Source organism: Tachyglossus aculeatus, chromosome 17 (assembly GCF_015852505.1).
Source record: "Tachyglossus aculeatus isolate mTacAcu1 chromosome 17, mTacAcu1.pri, whole genome shotgun sequence".
Classification (NCBI taxonomy): domain Eukaryota; kingdom Metazoa; phylum Chordata; class Mammalia; order Monotremata; family Tachyglossidae; genus Tachyglossus; species Tachyglossus aculeatus.
In genome coordinates, this window is record NC_052082.1 from 46180988 (window position 1) to 46197083 (window position 16096).

General features: G+C 45.2%; 2 protein-coding genes across 5 annotated transcripts in view; one reads left to right on the forward strand and one right to left on the reverse strand.

Annotated features, from left to right (window-relative positions):
• Positions 1-8605, reverse strand: part of RAD51C (RAD51 paralog C) — a 157427-nt gene extending 148822 nt beyond the window's left edge. For all 4 annotated transcript variants that reach the window (XM_038759885.1, XM_038759884.1, XM_038759886.1 and 1 more), the window contains exons 1-2: positions 8441-8605; positions 1736-1994 (exon numbers count right to left, since the gene is read on the reverse strand). In XM_038759885.1, the coding sequence (XP_038615813.1) occupies positions 1736-1994; positions 8441-8558 (377 nt within the window). In that variant the 5' untranslated portion in view covers positions 8559-8605. The remainder of the gene's footprint in view (positions 1-1735; positions 1995-8440) is intronic.
• LOC119939060 (WAG22 antigen-like) lies at positions 8557-10524 on the forward strand. Its single transcript, XM_038758827.1, has 3 exons — positions 8557-8992; positions 9515-9847; positions 10169-10524. Exons 1-3 carry the CDS (start codon positions 8557-8559, stop codon positions 10522-10524), a joined length of 1125 nt encoding a protein of 374 aa, XP_038614755.1.
• The last annotated feature ends 5572 nt before the right edge of the window (positions 10525-16096 follow it).

Sequence of the window (16096 nt, forward strand, 5' to 3'; positions counted from 1 at the left end):
TAGAATTAAAGCTATATGCACAGCTATATTCAAAGCTAGACTCAGCTATATTCAAATCAAAACTATATTCATCCCCCCTCCCAACCCCAAAGCACTTACATACATAGCTGTAATTTGATTTATTAATGTCTGTCTCCCCCCCGCAGATTGTAAACCCATGGTGAGCAGGGACTAGGTCTGTTATACTGCTATACTGTACTCTACCAAGCACTTAGTACAGTGCTCTGCACACAGTAAATACTCAATAAGTACTGACTGGCTACCCCTCAGGTCTTCAGTACTGATAGACTGCATTCCAAAACCACTTTATTTTCATCTTTGTTGCTTGTTGATACAATGTTTGCCTCACAGGTGGCACTGACAGAATTGTTCTACAAATTGAACATGACATTCGTATTAGGTCTGTGTTTCACGGCGCTAACTGCCCTTCAACAATGTGGTGCCCTTATTGAGGTAAGTGGCAGACCAAAATGAAGCCCTAGCCACCCAAAATCATTCATTCACTCATTCAATCACTGTAATAATAATAATAATAATAATAATAATGACATTTATTAAGCACTTAATATGTGCAAAGCACTGTTCTAAGCGCTGGGGAGGATACAAAGTGATTAGGTTGTCCCACGTGGGGCTCACAGACTTAATCCCCATTTTACAGATGAGGGAACTGAGGCTCAGAGAAGTCAAGTAACTTGCCCAAAGTCACACAGCTGACAAGTGGCGGAGCCGGGATTTGAACCCATGACCTCTGACTCCAAAGCCCAGGCTCTTTCCACTGAGCCACGCTGCTTCTCTGTACTAAGCGCTTGAGAGAGTACAATACAACAGAATGCCACAGCACCCAAAAGCTACACTAGCCTTGTTTTTTACTTCCTGATGTAACCTTGCATCACTGGACAGTATGCTTCCTTTTTAGCAGAGTTCAATTTGTCAGTCGGTGGTATTTGAGTGCCCATGATGTGCAGAGCACTGTACTAAGCGCTCGGGAGAGTACAGTACAATAGAATTGGCAGCCTCGTTCCCTGCTCACAAGGAGCTTACAATTTTAGAAGAGTTCAGTGGCAAGCTTTCAGCTCTCGGTAGCATAAAGAAAAGTAAAACTAGCCCAAATGCAGAATAGAAACCAATGAAAAACACCTAAACACACAGAAACAGAAACAGCATGGCCTAGTGAACAAATCACAGGCCTGGGAATCAGAGGACCTTGTTCGTCTAATCCCGGCTCTCGCGTGCTGTGTGACCTAGGGCAAGTCACTTCACTTCTCCATGCCTCAGTTTCCTTAACTGCAAAATGAGGATTCAATACCTGTTCTCCCTTCTACTTAGACTGTGAGCCCCATTTGGGAAAGGGGCTGTGCCTGACCTGATTAATTTGTATCTACCTCAGAGCTTAGAACGGTGCTTGACACAAAGTAAGCGCTTAACAAAAGGCATTAAAAAAACATAAAGCACACAAAAAAATTCCAGAAAAATGAAGATGACGCTAAATAAATTGTAAAAATGCTAAGTTACACACACACACAAAAAGTTATGCTTACTCATTAAAAGAGGATGAGCAGCAACTGAAATAATTGAGCAGGTTCTGGACACAAAATTCAACTTGACAATAACGTTCTCTGATGTTAATGAACGGTTTTCTTTAACCGATCCCAATCCAAGACCTCCAGATACACACTCATTAGAACCTTAAAGACTAATAAATAAAATCCATATTTACAATTTTTTTTTTTTTTACCATAACTGTGTTTTTCCAACACCAGGCCCACCACAGATTTCCGTTGTCTTGGTTAGAGGTATTCCTCCTCCGAGAATATTATCCAGGGCTGAACAGAAGGTAATTATGAAGCCTTGGGTGTGTTCTTGCTCAAGAAGTTCCAGGGCTGTATATTTCTTTCCTGACTCTGATGCACACGACGATTTTGGCATATGTGAGACACATTCTCGTTTTATAATCTGCAGTGTTTCTAATGCATCCTCTTTAGAAATGCCAATTTCTGAAAGTCAAAAAGAAAAATTTTCTTTTAGGTAACAAAGTAAACGCAGCATTTCTTGTCTTTCCTCATAACTCTATACCAAATAATCTGGTAAACATTGTAATAAGTTCCATGAAAACAGTGTTAAACAAAAGAGAGCTAAAAGTAATATTTCCCACAGGAAACAACTCTCAAGCGTTTTAATTCCCAATTTTTTTTAAAATGAGCAAAATAATCTATTTTAAAGCTGTGCAAAATAAAGTCATGCTTCCTGACTGCCTAGAAATTTGGAAGTCAAAGTCTGCTCATGTAGAGTAGCTGACTGAACTACAATCTACGTATAAAAATGCTAGGTGACAGATTTATTACTCTATTTATTTATTTATTTTATTTGTACATATCTATTCTATTTATTTTATTTTGTTAGTATGTTTGGTTTTGTTCTCTGTCTCCCCCTTTTAGACTGTGAGCCCACTGTTGGGTAGGGACTGTCTCTATATGTTGCCAATTTGTACTTCCGAAGCGCTTAGTACAGTGCTCTGCACATAGTAAGCGCTCAACAAATACGATTGATGATGATGATGATGATGATTTAAACAAGAATAGGGATTTGCGGGAGGAGTTTATGAGATGCAATGAGATGAGGGTAGGGGTGATTACACCCTCAACTCCAGGTGCCCCCAGATGCCAGCTCTCTTTTCCTGGGCAACAAGGGCCTGGAAGTTGGAAGGTCATGGGTTCTAATCATGACTCTGCCGCTTGCCTGGCATAATTAATTAATTAATTAAGAGGCCCAAGGATGCATCTCTATTAGTGATTCCCTGCTTACCCTACCCCAGCCCTGTCTGCCCACCGGGTACTTCTGTTAGTAATAATAACTGCGGTATTTATTAAGTGCTTACTATGTGCCAAGCACTGTTCTAAGCGCCAGGGTACATACAAGGTAATCAGGTCGGACACAGTTCCTATCCCACATAGGGCCCACAGTTTTAATCTCCATTTTACAGATGAGGCAACTGAAGCAGGTCCCAGGTCACAAAGCAGACAAGTGGCAGAGCAGGGACTAGAACCCAGGACTTTCTGACTCCCGGCCTCTATCCTCTAGGCCACGCTGCTTCTCTAATATTTTTTTAATTATTAAAAATAACTATAATAATAAGCCGAACCTGCAAGGAAAGAACAGCGAGACGCTATATAGGCAGCTCATCCCCTCCGACATTGAGAATTGGCGACATTATGTTGCCAACTTGTACTTCCCAAGCGCTTAGTACAGTGCTCTGCACACAGTAAGCGCTCAATAAATACGATTGATGATGACTCTGAAACTGTTCCCTTCAACCTATTTAATAGCCTGCAGCTTTTGTGGTTAGTGTTGTTATCACCGTTATTAATTTGCTGGTTTTCCTTCATGTTATTTCTTTATCGTTTCTTAGTTAATCTATTTCTTTCTGTATCATGTTCTGTCCATCACCTCCTCCACCCCACTGCTTTTAGACCGGCAGGCTTACTTCGGGTCAGGGTCCGGGTCTGAATTAGTATTTACGGAGGGAGCATGATCTAGTGCAATGAATATATGAAGGCCTGAGAACAAGAGGATTTAGTGCCAGCTCTGCCACAGGCCTATTGAGCAAGCCATATGGAGGACAGAGATTGGGTCCAAACCTGAGCACCTTGTATCTACTCCAGCGCTTAGTACGGTGCCTGGCACATAGTAAGTGCTTAACAAATAGCACCCAAACACATACAAAAAAGCAGAAGAGTGGCAAAATATATTCTACTTTCTGAATGCTTGTCTGACATCTCTGATGCTTAAGTGTGCTGCCTTGAGGGATTAATTCGGCCAATTATCTGGAACACTACAGATCACAACCAACTTCAAGACAGGCGTGAAGCTTCTCTGCTAAAAATGGAAACGCTTGGCTCTTTCCACGAAGAGAAACCAAAACAAAGCAAAAAAAAAAAAAAAAAACATCTTAGAATCTACAGGAGGCTAGGTGCCAAACGAAATCTGCAGAACAAAAAAAGGTCCTGCCTTGAGAGGACTAAAAACATCCTAATGGATGGGACAGGGTGGCCTAGTGGAACGAGCACAAGACTGGATGTCAGAGGACCTGGATTCTACTTCTGCCTCTGCCACTAGCCTGCTGTGTGACCTTGGGCAAGTCACTTCACTTCTCTGTGCCTCAATTTCCTCATTTGTAAAATGGGGGTTAAATTCATTCATTCATTCAATCGTATTTATTGAGCGCTTACTGTGTGCAGAGCACTGTACTAAGTGCTTGGGAACTACAAGCCGGCAACATATAGAGACGGTCCCTACCCAACGGGCTCACAGTCTAGAATGGGGAGACAGACAACAAAACAAAACATGTAGACAAGTTTAAATGCTACTCCTTCCTCCGTAGACTGTAAACCCCGTTTGGGACAGGGCCTGTATCCAAACTGATAATCATCAATCATCAATCGTATTTATTGAGCGCTTACTATGTGCAGAGCACAGTACTAAGCGCTTGGGAAGTACAAATTGGCAACATATAGAGACAGTCCCTACCCAACAGTGGGCTCACAGTCTAAAAGGGGGAGACAGAGAACAAAACCAAACATACTAACAAAATAAAATAAATAGGATAGATATGTACAAGTAAAATAGAGTAATAAATATGTACGAACATATATACATATATACAGGTGCTGTGGGGAAGGGAAGGAGGTAAGATGGGGGGGATGGAGAGGGGGACGAGGGGGAGAGGAAGGAAGGGGCTCAGTCTGGGAAGGCCTCCTGGAGGAGGTGAGCTCTCAGCAGGGCCTTGAATCTTATACCTACCCCAATGCTTAGAAAAGTGCTTGGCACATAGTAAGCGCTTTAATAAAAAACCGTAACTACTATTCTCTCCTCCTCCAATTAGAAGCATCCCCCAACTGCTTAGGTTCTGATTTCCATAAAGTAGGTTCAATTCCATCCCACCTTGCGCTTCACTTTTTGGGAAATCGCATCATATTGAGTGACTTAGCCTAAACGAAAAAGCGACACCGGTGTGGAGCGACCTCATTTGTGGTAAAATGAAAAACTCTGCGATAGACTTCATGTTAGATTCAGGAGTTTTTCCCAAAACTCGGGGAGCCCGGAGCTGAAACCACAGGGCTTGGGGAGGGAGGAAACCGGGGTGGGGGGCTGCAGGTGGAGAGGAGGGACGAGAATCAGGTGGTATTTTCTTTTGGGGGGGTGCTTTTTTGGAGGGCAAGGGGCTCCTGAGAAGCAGCGAGGCCTGGTGTAAATAATAACAATAATAATAATAATAATGATAATGGCATTTGTTAAGTGCTTACTATGTGCAAAGCACAGTTCTAAGCGCTGTAAAGGGCACAAGCCTCGACTGGGTAACCAGCACTGTGCTGAGCGGCTGGGGTGGTCCAAGATAGGCAGGGCCCACATGGGGTTCACTAAGTAGGAGGGAGAAGAATAATCGTAATAATGATGATGGTATTTGGAAAGAGCCCGGGCTTTGGAGTCAGAGGACCTGGGTTCTTAATCTGCCTTTGGACTTTGGGCAAAAAGTGACTTCCCTCTTCTGTGCCTCAGGTCCCTCGTCTGTAAAATGGGGATTCAACGCTTAGAGAAGCAGTGTGGCTTAGTGGAAAGAGCCCGGCCTTGGGAGTCAGAGGACGTGGGTTCTAATCCTGCCTACGCCACTTGTCTGCTCGGTGACTTTAGGCAAGTCACTTCACAGTGCCTCAGCTCATACTGAGAGCTCACCTCCTCCAGGAGGCCTTCCCAGACTGAGCCCCCTCCTTCCTCTCCCCCTCATCCCCCTCCCCATCCCCCCGCCTTACCTCCTTCCCCTCCCCACAGCACCTGTATAAACTTATATATGTTTGTACATATTTATTACTCTATTTATTTTACTTGTACATATTTATTCTATTTATTTTATTTTGTTAATATGTTTTGTTTTGTTGTCCGTCTCCCCCTTCTAGACTGTGAACCCGCTGTTGGGTAGGGACCGTCTCTATATGTTGCCAACTTGTACTTCCCAAGCGCTTGGTACAGTGCTCTGCACACAGTAAGCACTCAATAAATACGATTGAATGAATGAACCCCACGTGGGACAACCTGACTACTCTATATCAACCCCAGCACTTAGAACAGTACTTAGCACATAGTAAGCATTTAATAATAAGAGTAATAATAATGATGGCACTTTTTAAGCGCTTACTATGTGCAAAGCACTGTTCTAAGCGCTGGGGAGGTTAAAAGGTGATCAGGTAGTCCCACGGGGGCTCACAGTCTTGACCCCATTTTCCAGATGAGGTAACTGAGGCCCAGAGAAGTGAAGTGTGACTTCTAGACTGTGAGCCCGTTGTTGGGTAGGAGCCGTCTCTATGTGTTGCCGCCTTGTACTTCCCAAGCACTTAGTCCAGTGCTCTGCACACAGTAAGCGCTCAATAAATACAATTGAATGAAAAGTGACTTGCCCAAAGTCACACAGCTGACAATTGACAATTGGGGGAAGCAGCGTGGCTCAGTGGAAAGAGCCCGGGCTTTGGAGTCAGAGGTCGTGGGTTCGAATTCCAGCTCCACCACAAGTCTGCTGTGTGACCTTGGGCAAGTCACTTAACTTCTCTGAGCCTCAGTTACCTCATCTGTAAAAATGGGGATTAAGACTGTGAGCCCCATGTGGGACAACTTGATCACATTGTATCACCCCCCCCCAGTGCTTAGAACAGTGCTTTGCACATAGTAAGTGCTTAACAAATGTCATCATTAATTATGTCACTTCACTTCTCTGGGCCTCAGATACCTCATCTGTAAAATGAGGATGAAGACTGTGAGTCCCCCGTGGGACAACCTGATCACCTTGTAACCTCCCCAGCGCTTAGAACAGTGCTGTGCACATAGTGAGCGCTTAATAAATGCCATTATTATTATTATTATTATTAATTGGCAGATACGGGATTTGAACCCACGACCTCTGACTCCAAAGCCCGGGCTGTTCCCAAATTCTGTCATCATTATTACGATTATTCTTCTGCCTCGTACTTGGTGAACCCCATGGGGGCCCTGCCTATCTTGGACCTCCCCCGCCGCTCAGCACAGTGCTGGGCGGCCAGTCGAGGCTGTCCCCGTCTTGCCTCCTTCCCTTCCCCACAGCACCTGTATATATGCATATATGTTTGTACGTATTTATTACTCTATTTATTTTACTTTTACTTATACATATCTATTCTATTTTATTTTGTTAATATGTTTGGTTTTGTTCTCTGTCTCCCCCTTCTAGACTGTGAGCCCGCTGTTGGGTAGGGACTGTCTCTATATGTGGCCAACTTGGACTTCCCAAGCGCTTAGTACAGTGCCCTGCACACAGTAATCGCTCAATAAATACGATTGATGATGATTCTATTTATTTTATTTTGTTAATATGTTTGGTTTTGTTCCCTGTCTCCCCCTTCTAGACTGTGAGCCCACTGTTGGGTAGGGACTGTCTCTATATGTGGCCAACTTGGACTTCCCAAGCGCTTAGTACAGTGCCCTGCACACAGTAATCGCTCAATAAATACGATTGATGATGATTCTATTTATTTTATTTTGTTAATATGTTTGGTTTTGTTCCCTGTCTCCCCCTTCTAGACTGTGAGCCCACTGTTGGGTAGGGACCGTCTCTACATGTGGCCAACTTGTACTTCCCAAGCGTTTAGTACAGTGCTCTGCACACAGTAAGCCCTCAATAAATACGATTGATGATGATGATGATGATTCTATTTATTTTATTTTGTTAATATGTTTGGTTTTGTTCTCTGCCTCCCCCTTCTAGACGGTGAGCCCACTGTTGGGTAGGGACCGTCTCTACATGTTGCCAACTTGGACTTCCCAAGCGCTTAGTCCAGTGCTCTGCACACAGTAAGCGCTCAATAAATACGATTGATGATGATGATGATTCTATTTATTTTATTTTGTTAATACGTTCGGTTTTGTTGTCTGTCTCCCCCTTCTAGACTGTGAGCCCGCTGTTGGGTAGGGACTGTCTCTATATGTGGCCAACTTGTAGTTCCCAAGAGCTTTGTCCAGCGCTCTGCACACAATAAGCGCTCAAAAAATACGATTGATGATGATTCTATTTATTTTATTTTGTTAATAGGTTTGGTTTTGTTCCCTGTCTCCCCCTTCCAGACTGTGAGCCCGCTGTTGGGTAGGGACTGTCTCTATATGTGGCCAACTTGTAGTTCCCAAGCGCTTAGTCCAGCGCTCTGCACACAGTAAGCGCTCAATAAATACGATTGATGATGATGATTCTATTTATTTTATTTTGTTAATAGGTTTGGTTTTGTTGTCCGTCTCCCCCTTCTAGACTGTGAGCCCGCTGTTGGGTAGGGACTGTCTCTATATGTTGCCCACTTGGACTTCCCAAGCGCTTAGTCCAGTGCTCTGCACACAGTAAGCGCTCAATAAATACGATCGATTGATTGATTACCTTGGCTGAGCAGGGAGGGCCTCATGTGGAGCAGGTCCTCGGCCGTCTGGAAGCCAGCGGCCACCAGCTTGGCGCGCACGGCGGGGGCCACGGGGAAACTGCCCACGGCCCGCTGCATGGCGGGGCGGCCACCCACCCGCCGGCCGATCCACCGGCCCGGAAGAAACGGCGGGCGAGTGGGCGGGCGAGGGGGCGAGCGGGAGGGCGAGGGGGCGAGCCGGAGGGCGAGTGAGAGGCCGCGCGTGCGCAAAGCCCGCCAAGTCCCCCCCGCCGGCCGAACACCCGACCCGAGGGGCGGGGCCTCCGAGGGGGAGGGGCGTGGTCTTCGTGGAGATGGGCGTGGCTTGTGGTTGAAGGAGGCGTGGCCTGCGACTGAATGGCGGTGCTCCGAGGAGATGGGCGTGGCCATTGATGGTGTGGGCGTGTCCTGCGATGGAATAGGCGTGGCCTCCGAGGAGACGAACGGCGCCTGCGGGGGGGATGGGCGTGGTCTGCGGGGCGGTGGGCGGGGCCTGCGAAAGGATGGGCGGGGCATCCGAGGAGATGAACGGGGTCTGCGAGGGGATCATCATCATCATCATCATCATCATCAATCGTATTTATTGAGCGCTTACTATGTGCAGAGCACTGTACTAAGCGCTTGGGAAGTACAAATTGGCAACATAGAGAGACAGTCCCTACCCAACAGTGGGCTCACGGTCTAAAAGGGGGAGACAGAGAACAAAGCCAAACATACTAACAAAATAAAATAAATAGAATAGGTATGTACAAATAAAATAAATAAATGAATAAATAGAGTAATAAATATGTACAAACATATATATATGCAGGTGCTGTGGGGAGGGGAGGGAGGTAAGATGGGGGGATGGAGAGAGGGACGAGGGGGAGAGGAAGGAAGGGGCTCAGTCTGGGAAGGCCTCCTGGAGGAGGTGAGCTCTCAGCAGGGCCTTGAAGGGAGGAAGAGAGCTAGCTTGGCGGATGGGCAGAGGGAGGGCGCGGGGCCTGCGAAAGGATGGGCGGGGCATCCGAGGAGATGAACGGAGTCTGCAAGGAGATGGGCGGGGCCTGCGAAAGGGATGGGCGGGGCATCCGGGGAGATGGGCGGGGCCCGCGATGGGGTGGGTGTGGCCTGCGGTGGAGTGGGCGTGGCCTCCGAGAAGGTGGACGGGGACTCCGAGAGGGTGGGCGGTGCCTCCGTGGAGATGGACGGGGCGTGCGAGGGGTGGGCGGGGCCTCTTAGAAGAGGGGCGTGGCTTCCGAGGGGTGGGCGGCCCCTGCGGGGAGATGGGCGGGGCCTCCTACGAGATGGGCGGGGCCTCCAGAGGAATGGGGCGGGGCGTCCTAAGGGAGGGGCCTCCTGGGCAGGGAGGAGCATCCGAGGAAGGGGCGGGGCCTCCGAGAAGATGGGCGAGTCTTCGAGGAGATGGGAGGGGCCTGCGAGGAGACGGACGGGGCCTCCGAAAGGATGGGCGTGGCCTCCGATGCGATGAATAAATAATAGAATTATTATAATTTAATAAATTGTTTAATGAATAAATAAATTGAATCAAATATTTAATTGTTTAATTAATATTTAATTATTTAATATTTAAGTGATGTTAAATTAAATAAATAAAGAAATAAATTTATAATAATAATGATAGTGAATAATTCATTTCATAAATACGATCGAATGAATGAATGAATGAGTGGGCGTGGCCTGCGAAGGAGTGGGGCGGGGTCTCCTAGGGGAGGGGCCTCCTGAGCGGGGAGGAGCACCAGAGGAAGGGGCGGGGCCTCCGAGAAGATGGACGGGGACTCCGAGAAGATGGGCGGGGCCTCCGAAAGGGACGGGCGTGGCCACCGAGGAGGTGGGCGTGGTCTCAGATGGGGTGGGCGTGGCCTCCGACGTGCTGGGCGTGGCCTGCGAAGGGATGGGCGGGGTCTTCCAGGGGAGGGGCCTCCTGAGCAGGGAGGGGCACCGAGGAAGGGGCGGGGTCTGCGGGGAGATGGGCGTGGCCTGTGAGGGGATGGGCGGGGCCTCCGAAAGGGATGGGCGGGGCTTCCGAGGTGGTGGGCGTGGCCTGCGAAGGAGTGCAGTTTAGCGCTTAGTCCAGTGCTCTGCACACAGTAAGCGCTCAATAAATACGATTGATTGATTGAGTGGGGCCGGGTCTCCTAGGGGAAGGGGCGGGGCCTCCGAGAAGATGGGCGCTGGGGAAGATCCAAGTTCATCAATCAATCAATCAATCAATCAATCAACCGTATTTATTGAGCGCTTACTGTGTGCAGAGCACGGGACTAAGCGCTTGGGAAGTCCAAGTGGGCAACATATAGAGACGGTCCCTACCCAACAGCGGGCTTACAGTCTCTAGAAACACAGTCTTGTTCATTCATTCATTCATTCAATTGTATTTATTGAGCGCTTACTGTGTGCAGAGCACTGTACTAAGCGCTGGGGAAGTACAAATTGGCAACATACAGAGACAGTCCCTACCCAACAGTGGGCTCACAGTCTAAAAGGGGGAGACAGAGAACAAAACCAAACATACTAACAAAATAAAATAGATAGAATAGATATGTACAAGTAAAATAAATAGAGTAATAAATATGTACAAATATATATACATATGTACGGGTGCTGTGGGGAAGGGAAGGAGGTAAGATGGGGGATGGAGAGGGGGACGAGGGGGAGAGGAAGGAAGGGGCTCAGTCTGGGAAGGCCTCCTGGAGGAGGTGAGCTCTCAGAAGGGCTTGAAGGGAGGAAGAGAGCTAGCTTGGCGGATGGGCAGAGGGAGGCCATTCCAGGCCCGGGGGGTGATGTGGGCCGGGGGTCCGATGCCACCCCCTGTCCCCGTCCCCATCCCCATCCCCGTCCCTGTCCCTGTCCCACACGAAGCTCACAGTCCAAAAAGAAGGGAGAGCCGGACTGAATCCCCATTTTTCAGGGCGCTGAAGCACAAAGGAGTCAAGTGACTTGCCCGAGGTCACACAGCAAACAAGTGGCGGACCCGGGATGATAATCATAATCATCATAATAATGGTATTTATTAATCCCTTACCATGTGCCTAGCACTGTTCTAAGCGCTGGGGTACATAGATACAAAGTAATCAGGTTGTCCCACCTGGGGCTCGCAGTCTTAATCCCCATTTTCCAGATGAGGTCACTGAGGCGCAGAGAAGTTAAGCGACTTGTCCGAGGTCACAGAGCCGACAAGAAGCAGCGTGACTCAGTGGAAAGAGCTCGGGCTTTGCAGTCGGAGGGCATGGGTTCAAATCCCGACTCCGCCACCTGTCAGCTGTGTGACTTTGGGCAAGTCACTTCACTTCTCTGGGCCTCAGTTCCCTCATCTGGAAAATGGGGATGAAGACTGTGAGCCCCCCGACTTTGGGCAAGTCACTTCACTTCTCTGGGCCTCAGTTCCCTCATCTGGAAAATGGGGATTAGGACTGTGAGCCCCCCGTGGGGCAACCTAGTCACCTTGTAACCTCCCCAGCGCTTAGAACAGTGCTTGGCACATAGTAAGCGCTTAATAAATGCCATTATTATTATTATTATTAAGCGACTCGTCCAAGGTCACACAGCTGACAAGAAGCAGCGTGGCTCAGTGGAAAGAGCCCGGGCTTTGGAGTCGGAGGCCATGGGTTCAAATCCCGGCTCCACCAATTGTCAGCTGTATGACTTTGGGCAAGTCACTTCACTTCTCTGGGCCTCAGTTCCCTTATCTGGAAAATGGGGATGAAGACTGTGAGCCCCCCGTGGGACAACCTGATCACCTTGTAACCTCCCCAGTGCTTAGAACAATGCTTTGCACATAGTAAGCACTTAATAAATGCCATTATTATTATTATAAAGTGACCTGTCCAATAACAAATTAATAAATGCCATTAATATTACTATTAAGTGGCAAGCAAGTGCTTATAGCAAGTGCTTAATAAATGCCAGTATTATTATTATTATTATTATTAAGCGCCTTGTCCAATAATAAATTAATAAATGCCATTATTATTATTATTAAGTGGGGGAACAGTGCTTTGCACATAGTAAGTGTTTAATAAATGCCATTATGATTGTTATTATTATTAAGCGACTTGTCCAATAATAAATTAATAAATGCCATTATTATTATTATTATTAAGTGGGGGAACAGTGCTTTGCACATAGTAAGCGCTTAATAAATGCCATTATTATTATTATTATTAAGCGACTTGTCCAGTCATAAATTAATAAATGCCATTATTATTATTATTATTATTATTAAGTGGGGGAACAGTGCTTTGCACATAGTAAGCGCTTAATAAATGCCATTATTATTGTTATTAAGCGACTTGTCCAATAATAAATTAATAAATGCCATTATTATTATTATTATTATTATTATTATTAATTGGGGGAACAGTGTTTTGCACATAGTAAGTGCTTAATAAATACCATTATTATTTTCATTACTATTAAGCGACTTGTCCAATAATAAATTAATAAATGCCATTATTATTATTATTAAGTGGGGGAACAGTGCTTTGCACATAGTAAGCGCTTAATAAATGCCATTATTATTATTATCATTATTAAGCGACTTGTCCAATAATAAATTAATAAATGCCATTATTATTATGAAGTGGGGGAACAGTGCTTTGCACATTGTAAGTACTTAATAAATGCAATTATTATTATTATGAAGTGGGGGAACAGTGCTTTGCACATAGTAAGTGCTTAATAAATGCCATTATTATTATTATTATTAAGTGGGGGAACAGTGCTTTGCACATAGTAAGTGCTTAATAAATGCCATTATTATTAAGCGACTTGTCCAATGATGAATTAATAAATGCCATTATTATTAAGTGGAGGAACAGTGCTTTGCACATAGCAAGTGCTTAGTAAATGCCATTATTATTATTATTAAGTGGGGGAACAGTGCTTTGCACAGAATAAGTGCTTAATAAATGCCATTATTATTATTATTATTATTAAGCGACTTGTCCAATAATGAATTAATAAATGCCATTGTTATTAAGTGGGGGAACAGTGCTTTGCACATAGCAAGTGCTTAATGAATGCCATTATTATTATTATTATTATTATTATTAAGCGACTTGTCCAACAATGAATTAATAAATGCCATTATTATTAAGTGGGGGAACAGTGCTTTGCACATAGCAAGTGCTTAATAGATGTCATTATTATTATTATTAAGTGGGGGAACAGTGCTTTGCACATAGCAAGTGCTTAATAAATGCCAGTATTATTATTATTATTTTTATTAAGCGACTTGTTCAATAATAAATTAATAAATGCCATTATTATTAAGTGGGGGAACAGCGCTTTGTACATGGCAAGTGCTTAGTAAATGCCATTACTATCATTATTATTAAGCGACTTGTCCAATAATGAATTAATAAATGCAATTATTATTAAGTGGGGGAACAGTGCCTTGCACATAGCAAGTGCTTAATAAATGCCATTATTATTATTATTATTATTAAGCGACTTGTCCAATCATAAATTAATAAATGCCATTATTATTAAGTGGGGGAACAGTGCTTTGCACATAGCAAGCGCTTAATAAATGCATTATTATTATTATTATTATTAAGCGACTTGTCCAATCATAAATTAATAAATGCCATTATCATTATTATTATTAAGTGGGGGAACAGTGCCTTGCACATAGCAAGCGCTTAATAAATGCCATTATTATTATTATTATTAAGCGACTTGTCCAACAATGAATTAATAAATGCCATTATTATTAAGTGGGGGAACAGTGCCTTGCACATAGCAAGTGCTTAATAAATGCCATTATCATTATTATTATTCTTAAGCGACTTGTCCAATCATAAATTCATAAACGCCATTATCATTATTATTATTAAGTGGGGGAACAGTGCTTTGCGCATAATCAATCCATCAATCAATCGTATTTATTGAGCGCTTACTATGTGCAGAGCACTGTACTAAGCGCTTGGGAAGTACAAATTGGCAACACGTAGAGACAGTCCCTACCCAACAGTGGGCTCACAGTCTAAAAGGGGGAGACAGAGAACAGAACCGAACATACCAACAAAATAAAATAAATAGGATAGAAATGTACAAGTAAAATAAATAAATAAATAGAGTAATAAATATGTAAGCGCATAGTAAGCGCTTAATAAATGCCATTATTATTATTATGTATGGGGGACCAGCACTTTGCACACAGTAAGCGCTTAATAAATGCCATTATTATTATTATGTATGGGGGACCAGCACTTTGCACATAGTAAGCGCTTAATCAATGCCATTATTATGATGATGATACCTGTAGACACCTGTCTACATGTTTTGTTTTGTTGTCTGTTTCCCCCTTTTAGACTGTGAGCCCACTGTTGGGTAGGGACCGTCTCTATATGTTGCCGACTTGTACTTCCCAAGCGCTTAGTACAGTGCTCTGCACACAGTAAGCGCTCAATAAATACGATTGAATGAATGAATGAAATGAAGGGGGGGAACAGTGCTTTGCACATAGTAATTGCTTAGTAAATGCCCTGATAATGAAGTGTGGGGGCCGGGCCTAGAAGCCACGTGCTGGGGCCCCCAAGGCCGTGCGCTTGCCACTGGGCCACACGGGATGGGCAGAACAGTCGTCCGGCCCCCAAACCGCTTCTTTCTCCTGCAAACGCCATTGGAAATCGGAGGGTGAGTCGTGGATTGTCTTCAGTTGTCGTTGAACCGTTTCCTGAGGCCTTTGAAAGGCGTTTAGGGGCGTTTCTGGGCGTGAGGGGGGCCGGGCTTCGTGGGCGTTGGCGGCCATGGCGGCCCTTCTTGTCCATTCTCGCGCTCGCAAAGGCTTCTGGGAGGGGGGCCGCCGGCCGCGCGTCTCCTCAGGGGTGGGCGAGGCCCGCCATGACACCTGCCCCCAGCCCAGGCCCGGCTCCTCGACGGCCCTCACCGCCCAACGACCAAGCAGGTACCCCAGGCCGGGAGACAGCGGGAAGGGGAGGCTCCCTGAGGGGAAGAACGGAACGGAAAGTCATCATCATCATCCTGGCATTTGTTAAGCGCCTACTATCAATCGATCAATAGTATTTATTGAGCGCTTACTGCGTGCGGAGCACTGTACTAACTGCTTGGGAAGTACAATCAATCAATCAATCAATCGAGCGCTTACTGTGTGCGGAGCACTGTACTACGCAGCACCTGTATATATGTTTGTACATATTTATTCAATCAATCAATCAATCGAGCGCTTACTGTGTGCGGAGCACTGTACTACGCAGCACCTGTATATATGTTTGTACATATTTATTCAATCAATCAATCAATCGAGCGCTTACTGTGTGCGGAGCACTGTACTACGCAGCACCTGTATATATGTTTGTACATATTTATTCAATCAATCAATCAATCAATCGTATTTATTGAGCGCTTACTATGTGCAGAGCACTGTACTAAGCGCTTGGGAAGTACAAATTGGCAATACATAGAGACAGTCCCTACCCAACAGTGGGCTCACAGTCTAAACGGGGGAGACAGAGAACTGTTATTACTGTTATTACTCTATTTATTTTACTTGTGCATATCTATCCTATTTATTTTATTTCGTTAGCATGTTTGGTTTTGTTCTCCGTCTCCCCCTTTTAGGCTGTGAGCCCGCTGTTGGGTAGGGACCGTCTCTAGATGTTGCCAATTTGTAC